The sequence below is a fragment of the Cnephaeus nilssonii genome (assembly GCF_951640355.1).
Source record: "Cnephaeus nilssonii genome assembly, chromosome: 3".
In the NCBI taxonomy this organism is placed as follows: Eukaryota; Metazoa; Chordata; class Mammalia; order Chiroptera; family Vespertilionidae; genus Cnephaeus; species Cnephaeus nilssonii.
Window position 1 is genome coordinate 32,156,658 of NC_137074.1, and position 21,650 is coordinate 32,178,307.

The 21,650-nt window shown below is 41.6% G+C and overlaps 1 protein-coding gene across 7 annotated transcripts in view; it reads left to right on the forward strand.

Moving 5' to 3' along the window:
• The window catches only part of FNDC3B (fibronectin type III domain containing 3B), a 327,683-nt gene that overhangs the window by 60,654 nt on the left and 245,379 nt on the right, over positions 1 to 21,650 (forward strand). For all 7 annotated transcript variants that reach the window (XM_079764596.1, XM_079764601.1, XM_079764602.1 and 4 more), the window contains one exon: positions 10,404 to 10,542. In XM_079764596.1, the coding sequence (XP_079620722.1) occupies positions 10,432 to 10,542 (111 nt within the window). In that variant the 5' untranslated portion in view covers positions 10,404 to 10,431. The remainder of the gene's footprint in view (positions 1 to 10,403; positions 10,543 to 21,650) is intronic.

The following is a 21,650-nucleotide window of genomic DNA, read 5'->3' on the forward strand; positions in this document are numbered from 1 at the left end:
GTGTTACAGGGAAGGGAAAGAAAAACTACTTCCACAGAAGCAGGAGGTGACAGAACAGTCAGGTGTGTGTTGATGAACGAGCAGGTTTTTCTCCATTTCAGAGGTAAAGATGATGCATGGTGTTTCTATTTTGTCTTAATCTTTTTTTTTTTTCTATTGATGTGGTTGGTGTTTCCACAGTTATTAGGGAAAGCTGTTTTTAGTTTGCTCAGAAGGCTGGATGACAATAGTTGAGTTTCTAGATCTTGATCTATTAGTCAAGGGGTTTACCTTTCAAAACCAGCATGAAACAGTAGATAATCTGATGAGGACAATAAAATAGTAAATGATACTTTGACCTCCTCTTAGTTGTAGGAATGTGTACAACTTTTTTCTTGTTGTTCTCTCTCTTCCCCTCTCTTTACATCTCTCTCTTTCCCTTCCTCTTTATCTTTCTGAATGTTGCGTAATAGAGCTTAGAAATGAAGAAAACACATTGGGAAGTTCTCAGTCCTGTGACTGATGACATAAATGCATAAAGGCCACGTGTATGAGGGGAGGTTCATGAAAGCAGGTTCTCTTTTATTTCTCATGCTATATGATTCTCTGTCAAATTTTGACTTTACTACATTTCTCATTTTTTTTTTACAATAGCTATGACAAACGAGTGTAAATCAGTTTCACAAATGTTTGTCATAATAAATTCAGTTTTATTAGGCTTTGTTTTGTATTGGAAGCCATTTAGAAACTTGTATTCACTCATCAAACATTAGTTATCTGGCAGTTAAAAAAGGAATGTAGTAATTTCTTAGTAACCTCTCAAACTTCTTTGTCTTAAACAGAACACAACAAAACAAACCTGTTTTCAGTGTTTCAATATGTTTGTCAGATTGTAATTTTGACTACTGGTGGGGCTTTTCTTGCCTTATTGAATCAGGAAAAAAGTTTCCTTATTACTGTATACAAATGTCAAGAACATTTCTCTGGTATGTTTGTAACACTTTTCTGAAACCTGGCCCACAATAGATTTTCACTATTAGAAGTCAATTGGCATTTTTAATAGAGAAATACATTTTCTTGAGGTATGAATCAAGCTATGATTTTGCTAATGTGCCCATGACAATATTTTTTCTCAGGCTACAGAGCTAACATATAGCAAGCAAAATTTTCAGATGCTGTTTAGATTAAGTGAAGGTGATTGGTTAATCTATATTTTGTTGGAAAAGATACAAGCCTCATGGAACTACAGTTAACTTTAGTGTCATGGATTCTGAAGATGATTTATTTATTAATATTTATTAGATTTTTAAATTTAGTTAATTGTCAGTAGGTCTTTGTAGTTGATGGGTTTCCATCCATTTCCCATACATCAAGGAAACCCCTTTGTTTTTTGCAAATGCATTTGGAATTACAGAATGGAAGCAAAAGTTCAAACTGACCATGTGCATTCTTCTGATTGGTTCCCTTACCACATTTACCTTTTAAACATTCCATGTGGTCTGGAAGTCAGTAAAAGGCACATAAGGATGTAGGTGAAGCGAGCTTGGGAACCTGTGCCTCAGTGCTGACCTGAGATTTAGTTCAGGGAGTCATCCTGTCCTGTGCATCCTGCGGGGCCAGCTCCTTTAGTTCTCATGGTTATACTTTGTTCCTTGTAGTGTTGTTACGTTTCTGTTTCTTTTTCTCTCGTCATCTGAAACTAATTTGTGTGCTGTATTTCTAGCCCACATCTTCAGTTAATGTAAGGAAATTTGGGTCATCGGCCCATGGAGTGAGGACCAGGACATTTTGTTACTAATTTGAAGGCCAGGTTCACAGACTTCAAACCCTCCCAGCAGTGATTAGGCCTTTGGTTTTTTTCAAGTTAGAAATTCTTCCTAGTATATAATTGCTTTTTCTGGCCTTTGGAAATGGATCTGCAGTTCTCTCCTGAGAATCAGGTTTTTCATGAACTTGGCCGGTGTGGTACTTAGTGTAGGCTGGGGTCAAAATACCATGGAAAACCTTTTCAGACTTGGAGTGGGGGAAGGAAAGTAAGAGGAAAAAGTAATAAGCCACTTGCCTAGAGTAATGTAAAAACTGAAGACCCTTTGTAATATTCTTTTAAAGTAAGGTGTTCTTTAAAAGCTTTGGGGGCATATTTGGATGGAATTGAATGTCTTACTAACACTGAGGATCTGTTCATTTTGTGTTTCAGAGTGCCCCGCCCCCTACCCTGCCATTAGTGCAGGAGTTCATTTAGTAATGCTGGGTCTTGCTCACAGGTAATGAAGGTAACAAATAACTTGCTCTCTCTTAGGAAGGAGGGGAGTTAACCACAGCACTCATGTGGCATCCTTTCCCTGTCAATCAAAAGAACAGAACTGGCCGGGCATGAAGCAGTTGTGGTTTTAGTGTTAGGATGTGTGGTTAGAGGGAAAGGTTGTGAGAGCCTGTGGTTGTTTCAGATTCTTTGAAATGGCAGTATGGGTAAGAACAAAATAAAGAATAGGAATGAAATCTTGGAACTTTGATAAAAGAAAAAAAAATCAGAGGAATAGAAAAAGGCAATGTAATAGAGATAATCTACTTTATATTTGTTCTGATTAGTTTCATAGCACATTTATTCTTTATTTGTAAAATGCAGTGGTTTAAAGAATGGATTCATTCATTATAAGAACTCTATTGTGTGTGAGGGGGACAGTTGTGGATGTGGTATAGCCTGAATACAATGCATGAGTTCTGGGGTAGGTTTGGCCAGATGTATATCTGTATACATCTGTCCAGGGCAGAAGGAACCCAGACCAGGAAAATGAGTGTTTTGTCAGGCTGGTTTCGCCTGAGACTTTCTGACTGAAATGAGAAACAGTTACAGCTCAGTTATTCAGAGATCACGCTTCTCCACTCAGTTTCCCTCAGAGCTGATAATCAGCCGGTGGTCCAGGACAGTGGTGTGAGGCACAGGGAGAATTTCTGATACCCCACGAGAGACCGATCCTCTCTGTGTGTGCACAGAACTGACAAACTGGCTTCTGAGCCCAGTGAATGTGTAAGACAACAAATTTAGGATATGGCCCTCAGATTTGAGGGGGTGTGGATTGTGGTGCTGCCTAATGAGGAAGAGAGAATAAAACATACAAATTAAACATAACTCAAATTAGGGATGAATTTCTCTGGACATGTTAGGTCAAAATGCTTCAAAAACCCTCTAGTACCACATCCTGGTCTGAAATGCACTATTGTTGTAAACAATGATTCTCCATCCCCAAGAAAACACAGTGAAGTAGGAAATGCGGGATTTCCATCCATAATCATTACAGACAAAGTTAGTTTGGTTCTTAGAGTTAAGTATTTGGATAGTAGACCTTCCACATTCATAGCTTTACCTTTAAATTTCATTTTGAAAGCATTGTCAGCTTTTTCAGGCATGTCTCATTCTCTAAGCATTGGGGTTGAGGCACACCTGTTGCAGTTGAGTACACCTGTAGTTTTTGTCTGGATTACCAGTCAAAACAGAGCAGACTCACTTTTTTGGGGAGCTGTCATTGAATGATTGATGCATGGTAAGCCTCCCCAAGTCTCCTGGCCCAACCTAACCTTTTATTGTCAATGTGAGGGACAAGTGGTTTTCCCAATTTACAACTTGAAGTTTGACTTTCGTTTTGTATTTGGAAAATCAATTACTTTTTCTCCCTTCATCATTAGGGAATAACCAAAAAGATACTACTGTGTATCTTAAATTTTATATTTGGTATCTTTTATAATTCTTCCTGCCTTTCCCCTTGTCCTTTCTATAGTCCATGATGGCACTACATCGTTTCTGTTTCATGATAATTTAAGGACAGGTGGGCAGGCAGTATCTTGTTAATGGCTGGGCATTATCTTGCCTAGAGATAATTTGTTGCTTTTTCTATTTGTCTCTTGCGTTCCAGGCAAATGAAAGTATCCTCTGTATGTGCATGGGGTGTAGAAATGGGTATTTAAACATTGTTGGCTGTGTAAACCACCCCATCTATATGAACCTCTCACACTGTATTCCCGCCAGGATAGTCTGGTTTACCTTTGGTGGAACTCTTAGGGCCTAGGAAACAGGCCTTGCATTCTAGCAAGCTGGTAGCCTAGGGAAAAGCGGATCAACAAATTTGGTTACAAGAAGTGAGACTCATGCAGGGTTCACAGTGGCTTACATTCACATAATTCATTTTTCCATTTTTCTCCTTAAAGGTGTAGTCATTGGGTGGCTGAGTTGAGGCATTAGAAGTTCCCACTGTAAATTGTCTAAGGAGTGAGTGTGCATATAGTGATTGTGACTTTAAAAAAAATGTGTAGTTCTCCCTGTCTTCTCCTCCCCTGGTCCAATAATCTGTAATAATCTCTGCACATTTATGAGGTAGACCGTCTAGTACAGTGGTTCTCAACCTTTCTAATGCCGCGACCCTTTAATACAGTTCCTCATGTTGTGGTGACCCCCAACCATAAAATTATTTTCGTTGCTACTTCATAACTGTAATTTTGCTACTGTTAATGAACTGTAATGTAAATATCTGTGTTTTCCGTTGGTCTTAGGCTCCACAGCAGCGGTTCTCAACCTGTTGGTTCCGACCCACAGGTTGAGAACCTCTAGCAGGGTCGCCTAAGACCATCGTAAAACACAGATATTTACATTACGATTCATTAACAGTAGCAAAATTACAGTTATGAAGTAGCAATGAAAATAATTTTATGGTTGGGGGTCACCACAACATGAGGAACTGTATTAAAGGGTCGCGGTATTAGAAAGCTTGAGAACCACTGGTCTAGTAGGAAAAAAATAAAAGGATCCAGGCATCTTTTTTTTTTTTTTTTTTTTTAATGGCACAGCTGCATTACCCAAAGTTGCCTATATAGTTTTCAAAAGCAAATACAATTATCTATTTGTGCCAGTGGACTTGATTTCTTTAGGGTTTTTTTGCAACTTTGTGTGGGTCCCCATACTCTCCCATCCTATATATATAATAGAGGCCCAGTGCATGGGGTTCATGCACTGGTGGGGTGTGTGGCCTGTAGGGATTGGCCCACTGTGGGAGTGGCTGTGGACCCGCCTTCTAAGCAGCCGCTCATCCCAGTCAGCTGAGTGGTGCTCCCACTGTGGGAGTGCACTGACCACCAGGGCTCAGCTCCTGCATTGAGCGTCCTTCTGCTGTTGGGTCGCTGGGCTTTTATTATATAGGATGAGACATAGGTGGGTCTACTGGCCTATACCCTATGCCACCTTGCGCAAACTGGAGTTTAACTTCCCAACTTGAACTTGATACCTGTGCTTAAGAGTGCTACCTACAGGGGTTAGATGGTACATCTTGTTAATAGCAAGATCCATTGTTTTAACAGGATGCCAACTAGAAGTTTTCTTAAATTGAAATTGTCGGTGTGAGACATAATGTTGGTGTTGAGACATTCTTTGATATTAGGGGCAGGGGACCAGGAATGCATGGATTTTACATCAGATCAAAATTATCTCTTCCTACCCAGTTCCTGTGGTCCCTGCCCAATAAACAATGAGTAATAGGAACAAATAGCATTGTTAATTTAATTTGAATCTCAATCCCCAATATTGAAAACTTTAGTTAGCTAGGTTGGACCAATTGGAGCATAAGTAGCTTCATCTCAAAGCAGGTTCTGACTAAGGACCTCCATTCCACCCCATCCCACCTGCCCAACCCCTAAACTTGTGTCATTATTTCCTGTCCTCTGCCCTGATGTAAGGACCTAGGGGCTGAAAGGACCTAGGGGCAGCCCCTGAAGTCACTTTACTCCTGCTGCTTTATTGGGTGCAAAAAGGGAGAGCAGGTTCCACCATTATGCTTCTCTGTGAGATGACCAGGACTGTCCCACGTAGATGAGGGCTTTGGCCTGTAACAGAGAAAGGAGAGGAGACAGAGCCATAATCTCACCAGCTAATGCCTTAGGGATCTTCCTTGGGGAGAAGTGAGGAAAAGGTAGAAGTGAGCATGAAGAGCTTCTTCACCCCTACATGCTTTATCCTCAGACCACTAATTTAAATTACTGCCCTGCTTATCCAACCTGCAGTTTTGAAGAACATTAATTAAAACATTACACTTAAGAAATAGGCCTGTGTAGTATCATCAATCTGAGGAAAAGCAGCCATTCTTTCCTTATGCACTAGTAGAGTAAGGTATGTTAGAAAAGAAATTGAAATGGACCTCAGTACTCTATCATTTGACCTATTCAAAATCAAACAGTGATGTCATGATAGTGTCCATGGAATTGTCTTAGTTAATTTTATTGTGGAAGGATCTGTTTCCTGCATCAGCTTTTGTAATTTTATTTGCTTAGGAACTGAATAATTGCCTCATAAAACAGCATGATGGTACTATTAACACTGAATTATAAGACCTGTTATTATAGAATGTGCTTCCCTGGTTGGGACAAGACTTCACTGTTTGGTACTTAAAGTAATTAGTTTCTCTAAATGGGGTTATAATGAATAGTGTAAAATTTTACCTATTTAAAATAAAAAGTTTACAATCTATTGGGTGGCTTTTATGCATCATTTGATATTTTCAGGGAAGGAGTTTATTTTCAGTGGGATTGGGGCGATATATTTAATGTTCAGAATGGAGGTTGTTCAAAATGAGGAGAAATATTTTATTTCTATCACACCTGTCTAAGACAAATCTGAGGCTGTTATTAAAGGATTTGCCCCACTGCTGTGCCTGATTTGGATATCGAGTATTAATAGACCATGGAATTTGAAATTTTGGGGGACTTTATTATGAATGACAAAAAAATCTAACTGAACAATATGACAGTGGGTTTTTTAATTAACTTAAAATAGTGCACATGTGTTTATTGGTTTATTGGTTTTTGTCTATGCTGTTAAAACATTTTTGTGCCATAAATTTTAGCCATAAGTTAAGAATATGTAAATACTTTTGAAAGAATAATAATAATTTAAATATTTTATAATTTAAAATAGGAATTTATTATTTTCCTACTGTTGTATTGAAAAGCTAGATATTGGTGGCAAGTACCATTATGAAATGAAAGTGGGACTTGTGTTGTTTTGGATACTTGTGTGAAAATTGTTTATTCTGTTGAAACAATGGAATCTGCCTTTCAGCTCTGTTCTGCACAAGGTGCCATGGGTAATCTGAGATACAGGAAAGTTCAAGATGTACACAAGTGATAAAGATGTAAATATACAACAGGCTAAATTCAATTTAAGGAAATGACGGGAGAGAGATAATTAGGAGAATGATTAATTACCAAATTAATGGCAAGGTCAGAAATTGTAATAATTGCAGTATAGGTGGTTAACCTTTGTTTCTTTGCTTGAATTAACGGATTATGTACAGTATTTTGATCTAAATAAAAGGGAAAAAATGCCCTTATAGGTCAGTTGACCTTTTTTTTTATGATTACCTTACATCTAATGATACCACCAGTTTTTGTTAGACACTTGCCTTTTGAAAACATCATCTCATTCTATCCTGAGAAAGATCCCTGGAGTAGGGTAGTTACTATTCTTCATATATTTTTAAAATGTATAAATAAATGTTGAGGCATAGGAAGTTGCACTCACATGGCTGCTTGGAGACCCATCTGTGGTGTCCTAGTTCAGACTCGTCCATGTACTTTAACCCTCCTTGGGCCTGACAGAAATATAATCCTATCTAATAAAGAGGGCATATGCTAATTGACCCTCACGCCATCGCAAAAGATGGCAGTGCCCACAGCCAATAAGGAGGGAATATGCTAATTGACTGCCACGCCCTCAAAGATGGCGGCGCCTTCAGCCCAAAGATGGCAGTGCCCAGTCACCTCAGCCCCGCTGGGGCGGCAGGCGTGCGGCAAGGCCGAGCCCGCCCCATGTGCCTGCCTCCGGAGTCCCCCAGTCCTCTCATCCCCCCAGCCGCCACAGGCAAGCCTCGGATGGCCACTGCCCAGCTGCCCAGGGCTGGCCTGAGGTGCAGGCAAGCCTTAGATGGTTACTGCCCAGCCGCCCAGGGCCAGCAAGGCTTGTGCTGCCGGCAGTGGCAACAGCAGAGGTGTGATGGGGCGTCACCTTCCCTGATTGCCGGGTCGCCTCCCGCCCCGAGGGCTCCCGGACTTTGAGAGGGGGCAGGCCAGGCTGAGGGCCCCCCCCCCCCGCCCCCCCGCCAGTGCATGAATTTTCATGCACCGGGCCTCTAGTACTCTATGATAGAACTAGAGGCCCGGTGCACGAAATTCGTGCACTGGGGGAGGGTGTTCCTCAGCCCAACCTGCACAGTCTCCAATCTGGGACCCCTCGGGGGATGTCTGACTGCCTCTTTAGGCCCGACAGGGATCGGGCCTAAAGAGGCAGTCAGACATCCCTTTCACAATCCAGGACTGCTGGCTCCCAACTGCTCGCCTGCCTGCCTCATTGCCCCTAACCACTTCTGCCTGCCAGCCTGATCACCCCCTAACCCAGTGATGGGCAACCTTTTGAGCTTAGTGTGTCAAACTTCGCCAAAAAACTGCGCATAACTCAGGTAGTGTGTCACTTTGAGGAAAAAACTAACTCCAAGACTCCAGTCGCAAATGTTTCATCCTCAGGAGCAGCAAATGTTTCATCCTCGGCATGCTGCCGCGTGTCATCAGAAATGGCTACGCGTGTCAGTGCTGACACGCGTGTCATAGGTTCGCCATCACTGCCCTAACCACTCCCCTGCCAGCCTGATCGACGCCTAACTGCTCCCCTGCCAGCCAGATCATCTCCAACTGTTCTCCCCTGACAGCCCAGTCACCCCCAAATGCCCTCCCCTGCATATTCTCTCTTTATTATATAGGGTTTTTTCTTTAACATATTGGACAGCTCTAACTGGTTTGGCTCAGTGAATGGAGTGTCGGCCTGCAGACTCAGGGTCCCGGGTTCGATTCTGGTCAAGGGCATGTACCTTGGTTGGGGGCACATACTGCAGGAGGCAGCTGATCGATGTTTCTCTCTCATAGATGTTTCTAGCCTCTATCCTTTTCCCTTCCTCTCTGTAAAAAATCAATAAAATTTATTTTAAAAAAACCATATTGGACAGTGTACCTGCTGTGGTCTTGACAAAACAGTAAAAATGTAAACCCAAACTAAAAGAGTCATACTTAAACAGGAATTTCATGAGACTTGGAAAGGTGATATCCTGTGGTTGTTTCTTCCTTTTTTTCTTCTCTTTCTTTTTCTTGATGTTTCATCTTTTGTCCTTTCTTTCTTTTCTCCTTCTATTCCTTTTCTATCCTCTCTTTCTCTAAACTTTTCCTTTGGTAGAATCATCAGTACTTGACTCGCTCCCTGGGGGGTGTGGGTGCCTCCCAGCCAGACACCTCGGGCTGCCTCTGGGAGGGGTTTGTGGCGTGGCGTTGAGGGCGCCTCCCATCCAGACACCCCGGGCTGCCTCTGGGAGGGGATGGCAGTGTGGGGTCCTGGGCGCCTCCCATCCAGACACCCCGGGCTGCCTCCAGGAGGGGATGGCAGTGTGGGGTCCTGGGCGCCTCCTATCCAGACACCCCGGGCTGCCTCCAGGAGGGGTTGGCGGTGTGAGGTCGTGGGCACCTCCCAGCCGGACACCCTGAGCTGCCTCTGGGAGGCGTTGGCGGTGTGGGTTCGCGGAGGCCTCCCAGCCAGACACCCGGGGCTGCCTCTGGGAGGGGATGGCGGCGTGGGGTCGCGGGCACCTCCGAGCCAGACACCCCGGGCTGCCTCTGGGAGGGGATGGCGGCATGGGGGCGCGGACGCCTCCCATCCAGACACCCCGGGCTGCCTCTGGGAGGGGTTGGCGGCGTGGGGGCGCGGACGCCTCCCATCCAGACACCCTGGGCTGCTTCTGGGAGGGGTTGGCGGTGTGGGGGCGCGGACGCCTCCCATCCAAACACCCCAGGTTGCCTCTGGGAGGGGTTGGCGGCGTGGGGGCGCGGGCGCCTCCCAGCTGGACACTCGGGGCTGCCTCTGGGAGGGGATGGCGGCGTGGGGTCATGGGCGCCTCCCAGCCGGACTGCCTCCCACCCCGGGCTGCCTCTGGGAGGGGATGGCGGCGTGGGGTCGCGGGCGCCTCCCAGCCAGACACCCCGTGCTGCCTCTGGGAGGGGATGGTAGACGCCTCCCAGCCTGACACCAGGGGCTGCTTCTGGGAGGGGATGGTAGCATGGGGTCCCCGGCACCTCCCAGCCGGACACCCGGGCTGCCCGGCTCTCAGCGGCAGCCCTCCCTGGGACTGGGGGACTCCGGCAGGGCTGAGCGTACTGGTCGCCGCCATCTTGTGGCTATGGGGGCCGCCATTTTGTTGCGAAGGTACGGTTAATTTGCATACTATTCTATTACTAGATAGGATAATCTGAGTTTCCACTGACATCAAGACAGAGCACTTAAATTGTTGTTACAGGTGACTTTTTGTGGTCCTGAGTACTTTTTAAAAAAAATGGTGGTTCTTTTGCAGGGAGCCAGTTGAGTGAAGTTCTCCATGAATGTACGTCACAATGATGATGACCGACCAAATCCCTCTGGAATTGCCACCATTGCTGAACGGAGAGGTAGCCATGATGCCTCACTTGGTGAATGGAGATGCAGCTCAGCAGGTTGGTGTAATAAGAGTGAAACTTAAGACAGGTTATCTTAGGGGAAAACATTAACCCAGTAATTGTTTTGAGATGGAAAAATCTGTGATTTTGAACATGAGTAGTTTTAGGTGTATTTTTGTTGTAGAATTACTATATGATTTTTTAAAACATGAGAAATTGTTGTTTTTGAGAACAGCAAATCTTACCTCATCCAGTTAATATTCTCGAATATAAAAAAGTCTCATTTTTGAAATGAATCATTTTGAAAATATGCACACGTCTTTGGAATAAAATGTTACTCATGTCATATATTGTGCTCTTTACTGGTTTGCCTGGTTGGCCAGAGCAAGACACTGAGAGTGTGGGTCAGGTTTTGACCTTACACAGAGGGTGACTGGCCTTGACAAGATGCAGAGGTTCCTGTGAGTCCACCCTGGCTCCTAGAGCAGGCCTTCCAAGTACAGAGCTTGTTACTCAACATTACAGAATAGACAAATTCTTTTGTGAACTCATCCATGTAGCATTTGGGGAAAAATTTAAACAGTAAGTAAAACTTTTGTAAATTATTAGAGACTGGACTATTCTGATAACATTAATTTTTTCTTATTGATTACAAAAACTGGGTTTGCTTCGTCTTATACTAATTAAATATCATTTTGTCTTTGTGCAGTTTTTTAGAATCACAAAAGTAAAAGTCTTTGTTCTATGAAAAGTAGAATTGGAAACAATTGCTTAAAAATATTTACCTAAATATATTAATAATTCAAATAAGTTAATCAATTATTTTTGACATCAGTATGTGCCCCTCACCCCATCTATCATAGCCCAATAACACTCTTTATCTATCATAGTACATTAATACTTTGTATATATATACTTTGTATATATCTCTATTGGATCTCATTTTGCTGCTTAATAATTTGTATTTTTTTCCTGCATTAGACTGTGAACCTCTTAAGAACAAGGAACATCTAATAGGTGCTCCATGAACATCTGTCCGTTGAATACATTTCATCTCTTCTTACTAGTGATGTAGACATCTCCCTTTTGAATCCTCAGTCTCCCTTTCTCTCTGCTGGATCATTTTCATCAACATATTATAATATCTTTTATCTTAAACACATGAACCACTACACCTCTCCCCACCCACAAAACAACCCCCCCTCCCTTGATTCCACATCACCTTACCACCTTACATCTCTACTCCTCTTACAGCAGAGCCTCTGTTTCCTTAACTCCACTGCCTTTCAACTCCAGAGTCCACACCTGGGTCTTCTCACCTTTGCCTACCAGTCTGTTGGCTTTATATCAGGATCATTTCTGAAACCATACCTTGCCATGTCTACCTTATTTCCATCACCACTACTGGACTCTAGGCCAACATCTCTCACCAGGATAGGACAGTCCTTCTCACTGGACTCTGCTTTAATTTTCCTTTTGCTCCACTGGAAAGTATTTGCCACGTAGCAGTCTTTCGAATGATCTAAAAGCATACATTGTGTCATGTCTCTCCTGTTGCACCAGGAGTAAAATCCAAGTGTGTACCTGGCCTGTCAGCCTTACATGTTTAGTCCTTGCCTCTCTCTCTCTCTCTTAACATTTTAAAGTTGATTGATAGTGAGTGAGAGAGAGAGAGAGAGAGAGAGAAAGAGAGTGAGCGAGAGAGATCAATTGGCTGCCTCCTACATGCGCCCCAACCAGCAATCGAACCTGCAATTTGGGTATGTGCCCTGACCAGGAATCGAACCCACCACCCTTTGGTGTGCAGGACAATGCTCCAACCAACTGAGCCACACTGGCCAGGGCCCTTGCCTTTCTCTTCATCATTCTTCCACTGCTGTGTCCAGCCACTCATGGTACTCAAAAAGTACCATGAATGGTTTCAACATGCAATATTTGGTCTCCCTTCTTTTCACCAATTTAAAGAATAAAAAAAACTTAAAAAGTATTTTCTGTCTCCCAGATGTAGTCACCTGATTCCTGTTTGCATATGTACCTAGGCACCTGAGGCCCCCTATCTGTGTTATTGTGTAGCATTTTAGTATTCTGATGATTTCTTCCTCATTTCTGTAATTCAGTTTGCACCGAACAGCCTTTTATAGATTATGAACCAGCATACAGAGCCCTTAGTTATAGAATTATTCAGTAGTCAATAATCTCCTTTGCACCTAGAAATGACCAAAGACTGGATTTCCTCAGAAGGCCTGTGGCATTCCCCTACTCTATGTATCCACCTAATTAGAAGCTGCTTAATAACTTTGGTTTATAAAATCACAATTTTTAATTCATCTGGGACTTTTTCCATAAAGATAAGAAAGGGAAAATCTATCTATTCTATAAACAGTCAAATACCAAGCTTTCTCAAACAGGGGGTACACTTATTCTAAAAAATCTCATCAGGAGGAAGTGTTTCAGTCTTTCTAATTAGTAAAAATGTTTGTGCTAGAAGTATTAAAATTTATAGGTTATGTGGGCCAAGCTATGTGGGCATTAACCCTAAATTTCCCATAATAGGTCATAATTGTTAAGTGGGCAGAGTGTGTTTGGAACATCTCTCAGCAGGACCAACCTAAGGGTTATCACACGTTGAGATTGCCTCTGTTGCCACTATGGCTCAGCCTGGGCAGTGGGTATGTGCCTGACAGTTTTCTTCCTCTTTCTGACCCAGAGTCCCCACCCTGTATCTCCCTTATTTCCTCAAGCCTCCTAACATTGACCTTTGGCCTAGTTAAGTGTGTCCAAGTCCTCTGGGCCTGTGTGTGGAACCTGGGTGAAGGCACAAGGGGAAAACTGACCCAAGGAGCAAGCAAAATCAATGAAGGAGAAATGCTAGACAGGAAGTAAAGAAAGAAGAAAGGGATAGCGGTCACCAAAAGGGCAAGGGCCAAAGGTGAGGACCCAAGGATCCAAGAGTCTCAGACTGTGTGGGTTCTGAGTGCTGGCCTGGGGCATCTGTGGGTCTTTGCTGCCTGCTCGTAGGAGCATGTGTGGTGTGCTGCTCAGGGCCTCTGTGTTCAAGGATCAGGGCACAGGACACATCGGAGAGAATGACCTGTTCTAATGTTTTCAGAGGCTTTTACTATGCTGTGCCTCTGAGGCAACACCTTTTCATCTTAACAAGGACCTCTGGAGGTGCATGGTTATGGCTTCAGTGATGGACGTTGCAGGCATTGTCCAACAGACCCTTGGGGGAGGGGTGACATTTTAAGGGAGGCAGCACTTGAGCCACCTCTCAAAGTAGACCATTGTAAAGAGCCGCCCACTGGCTGCAGGGCTCTGCCTCTGCATTTCTGTTAGGAGTCTGTATGGTGAAGCTTACCTTGTCTGTGTTTATAGCATTCTTAATACTTTGCAGCTGTACAGAGGACATTCTAGTTTCTGTGTATGCAAAAGAACCACCACAGTTATGAGAAAGCTCTTCTGTCCCCACAGCCGCTTTCCTGATCTCTGCCCTGTTGGTTAGAATTTAATTAGTATGAGTTCTTGGCAGGCTTCTCTGCTCTGTTCTGGCTCTCTAAATAAGAGACTGGTAATTTTCATTGACCGAAGTCATGTGAAGTTTGAATCCTTGGTTTGTCATTTTATATAGGTATCAGGAAAACGAGGGTTCTTCTCTTAAAATGAAAAGCCATCCTCATTATGAATGAAGATTTAAAAAATATATATTACCAACTAAATAATGAGCAACAGCAGCAATAACAAGCATAATATGGACATAGTGCAATTTAACAGCTTTACTTACTTAATGGCTTTATGGAGATATATCCGCATGCTATGTAATTCACTTATGTAGAGTATACAATTCAGTGGAATTTACTCTGTTCACAGAATTGTGCAACCACGACTACAATTAATTTTAGAACATTTTAATCAAACTAAAAAGAAATCCTGTAGCAGTCTCCATTCCCTTCTCTCCCCAATTCCTACGCAACCACTAATGCTCTCTGTCTCTGTAGATAATTTGCCTACTCTGGACAGTTTATATAAACGAAATCATTCCATGAAATAAGATTGTAGCATGTATGAGTAGTTCAGACCTTATTTTTTGCCAAAAAACATTCCATTGGATAGATATACCACACACATTTTATTTATCCACTTATCAATTGATGGACGTTTGGGGTGTCTCACTCTTTGGCTATTAATAATGCTGCTGTGAGCTTTGTGTGCATGTTTTCATTTCTCTTGGATAGATACCTAGGAGAGAAATTGAACACTTTATTTTGAACTGTTGTTTTCTAAATAAAACACCTCTGCTTCTCACTATAATTTCTTCTACTTTGAATAGATAACATAGCTAAATAAAATTTGTTTCTCTTACTACGCTAACTATATTATTCTTGAGTTATTAAAAAATCAGGTTTTGACTAGAGTTTTTGTGTGTGGCAATATAAATTATAGTGCATGCCCTTTGGTAATCAGAATATCAGAGCCTATGTTGACATTTTCAGAACCTAATGGTATATTAATTAAACTGTCTTTGACTTTTAGCACATCTTGGAGATTTAAAAATGTAGCAGCTAATTTTGAGCATTAAAGAGTAAACATCAGTCCAATTTTCAACTTTTTTATTGGTTTTAGTAATCTCTGAGGAATAATTATAGCAGCCACTAGTTAAATAAGGAAATTATTAGGTTCAGAACAGAAGTGTTAACATAGCGTTTCCTGATTTGCTAATTTAATCTGTGACATTTATAACCTTCAGGAGGGTGGTATGCCACTTTATATTCGTTTTCTTTAGTTTCTTCTTTTTTTGTTAATCTGCACCGAGGATATTTTTTTCCATTGATATTTAGAGAGTGGGAAGGATGGGGAGAGACAGAGAGAAAGAAACATTGATGTGGGAGAAACGCATCGATTGGTTGCCTCCCGCACTGGCCCTGACCGGGGGCGGGAATCAAACCCAAGCCTGGAACCGAGGTAGGTGCTCTTGACCTGAATCGAACCTGAGACCCTTCAGTTGATGGCCTAACGCTCTAACCACTGAGCAAAACCTGCTCAGGCAATATTCTTATATTCTTAGTGATTCTTCTCATGTATGTATTGATTAGGGGCTGTGGGGTGGGGATAGAGTTAGATGCCTCTTGGTCCTGACTAGCTAGCATTTAGCACATCTTAGAGGGCACGTAGCACATGTTTTGTTTGTCATACTTAAGTCTTTTTTTTTCTTTTAAACGTGCAGAATATTGATTGCTAATGAGTGTTCCTTATGCTTCTTCAGGAAGTAGCTCTCCTTAAATATAAACAGAAAGCTTGTCTCTTCTGCCATCTCAGGATAGCATGTTAACAAGCTTGCCCTGGAAGACAGGAGGTTAAAGTTGCCTCAGCCATGTGCAGTTCTCTTGACTTTGCCTATTCCTGTTGTTCAGCATTTAGCATGTCATTTTATTGAGAGTGAGGCTCCCCTCTCCCCCCATTTTTGTTTCTTCTCTTTGAAAGTCTTTGTTTCCCCTGGACAGAATACACAACCAGACTTTTCCTGGAGTATTCTTTGGACTACGCATTTCCAGACAGCACATTAAACATATTAAAACTTTCCGCGTTCAGATGGTGCTCGTCATTGGCGTGTCTTTTACATCAACTGTGCTTCTCCTACTAATCCAGTGACCTTTTCTGTTCTGGTTGATATCTTCTCAATAACTCTTCCCCTGACAGCTTCCTTCTTGCATTCAGTAGTTCAGATCCTCTCACCACACAGGTTTACTCTTTACACACACTGATAGCCACTGTGTCAGAAGGACCCAGAAAGAGTTTTAGCTCTCAGTATGGTGTAGAAAAATGAATAAACACTTCTTGGGAAGTTTGCCCAGGAAAAAGAAGGATATTCAAATGAGAATGGGACTGGCAGTTAAAAAAGAAGCTGTAGCTTTTGCTGAATAACATAGAACAGCTCCTTTAATGACAGAATCCTATTTAGAAGCTGGGGCGTGGCTTGAAAGTAGAAAGAGGCTGGTCAAATGTTGGGTTTGGAAAACCAAGTATGGGGAAGCTCAGTCTTGGGTCAGATTCTTCGGCATCAAGATGTATAGAAATGTCTGACTTGTGCAAATGTTGAAAGAAAATTATTATTACAAACTACTTTCCACATTCTCTACCACTCAAACTTATAAAGACCTCTGGTGTCAAGATATTATCAGTCTCCTTTCTTTGAGATTTGGGGTAGAGAGGAGGAGTGAGGGGGTAGGATTTATGACTGAATTAAGGAGTGACTGAATAATAGATTTGTTCATTTTAATAAACATTTATCAAATGTCTTGTATGCCAGCATTGTATTAGGTGTTGGTGACATAAAGATGAACAAGACACTGTTCTTGCCATAAATGAATGAGCAATCTAATTGGGGAGCAAAATGTCATTTAATACCGAAAGGGCTGTATTTACACATCTCTGCTGCTTGGATTGGGGAATGTAATAGTGTCCTGGGATCACAGAGGAGGGATGGAGCAGGGTGTGGGATAGGTAGGCAGGAGAGCAGACCAGGCTAGGGAAAGTGTCTGTGGGGAGGGTGAGTGTGGACAGAGGTGAACTTGAAGTGAAGTCCAGGACTATTATTCAAGCTTTGCATGTAATGTAATCAGTTTCTGTTTTATGAAATGAGAACAGTCTGTAGGGATAGCATATTTCTGTGGAGAGCTAATATTAGTGGCACCCTGAACAGACTATATCTGTACATTCTATGATCTCTTTCTGTAATCTTTTCTATTCAGTATTCTTGTTAGTGAATCTGTCTATCCTCTGGTACATCCAGCCTGGGGTCCACCCTTGGCCTCTTGATGTCTGTTCCTCAGAATTACTGAGTCAGCAGAGGTTCAGACTGTGAGCATCCCTCAACTGGAGTCACAGTCCAGCAGCACAGGCACCACCCCTGCCTCGAAGGGCCTTCTTTTAACTGTAAAAAGGGTGTGAGTTTACCCCGGTCTGTAGTCTCATTTTACAATCCTCTCTGCCTTGCGTTTGCCAAAATTCTGTTCACTACAAAGGCTGCCGAAAAGGCATAGTCTGTGCATAATCTCAGTCTCATAAAGGAAAATGTTGATGCCATATTATCAGAGGGTGTTGTTAAATTTGGCACCCACAATAATTACGACACATGCCATATAATTATGACAACTCCGAGCTGTCTGGGTTGAGAGACACTTCAGAATTTAATTAGCCAAAGGCAATAATAATAAGATACAAGATGTAGTCAGTATCCTTCAAATGGTAGAAATTGAGCTGCCTTCAAAAAGAAGAGGATTAAGGAAAAACACTGGCATGGCAAAGTTGCACTGCAAAATAATGGCAATTTTAAACTCCCCAGTGGTTTTAGCTTTATGATTGTTTTCAACGTGGTGCACTCTTTGTCTAGTTGCACTGCAAACTCTGGGAGAACAGGGACTGTGTCTCTTGTTCACACTTTGCCTGGCGTCTGAGGTAGCATTCAGTAAATCCTTCAGAAGAGATGAAGGATGAATGAAATGAACAAATTCAATTCATCTGGATTGGGGCTTGAAGACTGTCTATGTGGTGCATTTGTCATACAGGCTTTTAAAAAAACCTTTATAGATAACAACAAAAAAATAAATGCCAATATTTAAAAATTGCAATGTTAGGTCTCTCTGTTTATCTGGAAAATCCAGAAGATCTGATAACACGAGGCCAGTCTGTACACTTAACAATTGACTGGCAAAAAGTAGCAGCTGCTCTTTTACTTGGGGAATGTCGTCCTCAGTCCCCACTCTGTGCTCTCCATGCTCATCTGAGTTTGGAACCGGAAAATTGTTAACTTTTTTACCTTTGAAATTGCATCTTGTGTTCACGCATGTTGTGATTTACATGTAACAAAAATATTTAAGATTTTTTTTTTGGCACACTCATGTGTATCACACTGATGCAGTGATTTTAAGCCTCCTAGTTTTCTGCTTTCTTTATGACTTGTAAAATGAACTAGTGTGGGCTTTGGTCCACATGGTTTTGTACCAGGGTGTCAGTTATGTCTTACAAGTTAGGGCCCAGGTGTTGTTTTTTTTGGCCCCAGCTCTTCAGTGAACAGTATTCGAGCCCCTAAACAGTGCCACATTGAGCACTCAGCACAGCATAGGACGGGCAGAAGAAACAACCGGCGCCTTGGTTTTAGTGTTTACAGACTAGTTAGGGGACATTAAACACAGATGCGAGGTATCAGCGTTCCAAGGGCAGAGATGCAAGTACTTGTGTTTATAATCTTTTTTACAGTTTCCAAGAATCAAGTCTTCTAAGTAGTTATTGAAATAGAATTTTTTAAAAGTAATCTTTTCCTGGAATTACCTAGAGGAGGCATTTTTTATTTAAATCACTTCTATATTAACTTTCTCCATGAATAAAATTAAATTTGGTAGACTCCAAACCTCTGATTTCTGTTATTTTTTGAAAATGTGTATTGGTCACATTGAATACGATGTGACAGCCATTGATGTATCTCATAGTGCAGTAAAAATATACATACCCACACAGGAAGAAAAGATGGGGCAGTTCTTCATCCAGAATGTGTTAAGACATATGTTTGCACATAATTGTTTTCATGTAGGCAGACTCTGCTCTTTTTTGTCTAAAAATATGACTACATATAAATTATATATGTTACACTCCAAACGTGACAATAGTGATCAAACTGCATAAAATTAGTAACATTAATCTCTAAGATCCATATGCAATTGCCAAAAATAGACAGCCTGCCAAGGAGCCAATTGTTGAAGTGCCACAGTGTTGTATCTATTAAGTAGGTGATTTGGGGTTTAGCTACCTTCAGATTACAATAGTTTCTTCATTTTAGTTGGGATTGGCCAGAATTAGGTGCTTTTAAATAATCTTTTGGCCAGCTCTACTGTTAAAATGTTCAGCACAGTCATTAACTGGAACAATTAATTTGACCCTGCCTCTCCTGGATCCACTCTTTGTTGCTGATTCTTTGCTTTTTGCAGTATAGTAGATGTCCATTTGGATAAAATGGGCAGTCTGCATTTAGAAAATTACTTTGCCAGGGTTTCTGCTTTGCAAATCATTGGGCAGGTAAATGGAGATGGCAGAGAACTGGGGGTCTAATTTTGGGGGCAGGTTGACTAGAGACTATTTATATCAGTTAAACTGTCTTTAGGGTTCCTGTCCTATTATTTTCCAAAAAAAAAAAAAAAAGGATATCAATTTATATGAGTCAAATTTATATTTGGAAAGAAATGGACTTGTGCTGTTATCCAGTTATCTTACATGAGTTTTAATATTTAGGAGGAGTTGTTAAAAATCTTCCAGAATTCATCAGTGAAGCATGTTACTTCGCTAAAAAAGTTTATTTGGTCTTTATATTGGAATGTTGAGTTGTCCTTTGAGTTCATGGGAGAAACTATAGCACACTGAAACATGTGCTTTGGTTAGTGAAGTTGCTTGGTAGCTAAATGGGACAGAGTTACACAACTCATTCATTTTTTCTGATTTGACCAGTTTAATTGTTTTGTGTTGACAGAATGGGTCCTCTTTCTTTTTCCTTATTAAGGTATTACATATGTGTCCTTATCCCCCATTGTCCCCCCACCCCCCACTCTGCCTTCACCCCCTTGGTGTCTGTGTCCATTGGTTAGGCTTATATGCATGCATACAAGTCCTTTGGTTGATCTCTCCCCCTTACCCCCACCCTCCCCTACCTTCCCTCTGAAGTTTGATGGTCTGATCGATGCTTCTCTGTCTCTGGTTCTATTTTTGTTCATCAGTTTATATTGTTCATTATATTCCACAAATGAGTGAGATCATGTGATATTTATCTTTCTCTGACTGGCTTATTTCGCTTAGCATAGTGCTCTCTAGTTCCATCCATGCTGTTGCAAATGGTAAAAATTCCTTCTTTTTTACTGCAGCATAGTATTTCATTGTGTAGATGTACTACAGTTTTTTTTCTATTTTTTAAAAAATATATTTTATTGATTTTTTACAGAGAGGAAGGGAGAGGGATAGAGAGCTGGAAACATCGATGAGAGAGAAACATCGACTAACTGCCTCCTGCACACCCCCTACCAGGGATGTGCCTGCAACCAATGTACATGCCCTTGACCGGAATCGAACCTGGGACCTTTTAGTCCGCAGACCGATGCTCTATCCACTGAGCCAAACCGGTTTCGGCTACTACAGTTTTTTAATCCACTCATCCACTGATGGGCACGTAGGCTGTTTCCAAATCTTAGCTATGGTGAATTGTGCTGCTATGAACATAGGGGTGCATATATATCCTTTCTGATTGGTGTTTCTAGTTTCTTGGGATATATTCCTAGAAGTGGGATCACTGGGTCAAATGTGAGTTCCATTTTAGTTTTGAGGAAACTCCATAATGTTCTCCACAGTGCCTGCACCAGTCTGCATTCCCACCAGCAGTGCAGGAGGGTTCCTTTTTCTCTGCATCCTCATCAAGCACTTGTTGATTTGTTGATGATAGCCATTCTGACAGGTGTGAGATGGTACCGCATTGTTGTTTTGATTTGCATCTCTTGGATGATTAGTGACTTTGAGCATGTTTTCATATGTTTCTTGGCCTTCCTTATGTCCTCTTTTGAAAAGTATCTATTTAGGTCCATTGCCCATTTTTTTGATTGGGTTGTTTATCTTCCTTTTGTTAAATTGTATGAGTTCCCTGTAAATGTTGGAGATTAAATCCTTATCGGTGATAACATTGGCAAATATATTCTCCTATGCAGTGGGCTTTCTTGTTGTTTTGTAAATGGTTTCCTTTGCTGTACAGAAGCTTTTTATATTGATGTAGTCAGAATGGGCCCTCTTAAGACCTATCTTAATTCTCATAACCTTGGCAAAAAGGCCATATAAAAAATATCCTTATAGAATGACTGTTTTTCTCTATAATTTACTTGGTGACTTTATTTATGACTGAAAATAAAGTAATATGACATATAAATATAATATGAATTAGAAAGAAATGGTAATAATTTTTTTCTTCTAACTGTTGAGATGGGAAATCAGACCTTAGGTTTACATATACCCTTGTCTGTGAGTAATAACTGTTTTAAAGATTTAGGAAACCAAATGAGAATGGAGTTGTGTAATAGAGGTCATTGTCCTTTCATAGATGGGTGTTCACATCCAGTTTCCTTCTTGGAGTCTTCCCTTTTCTT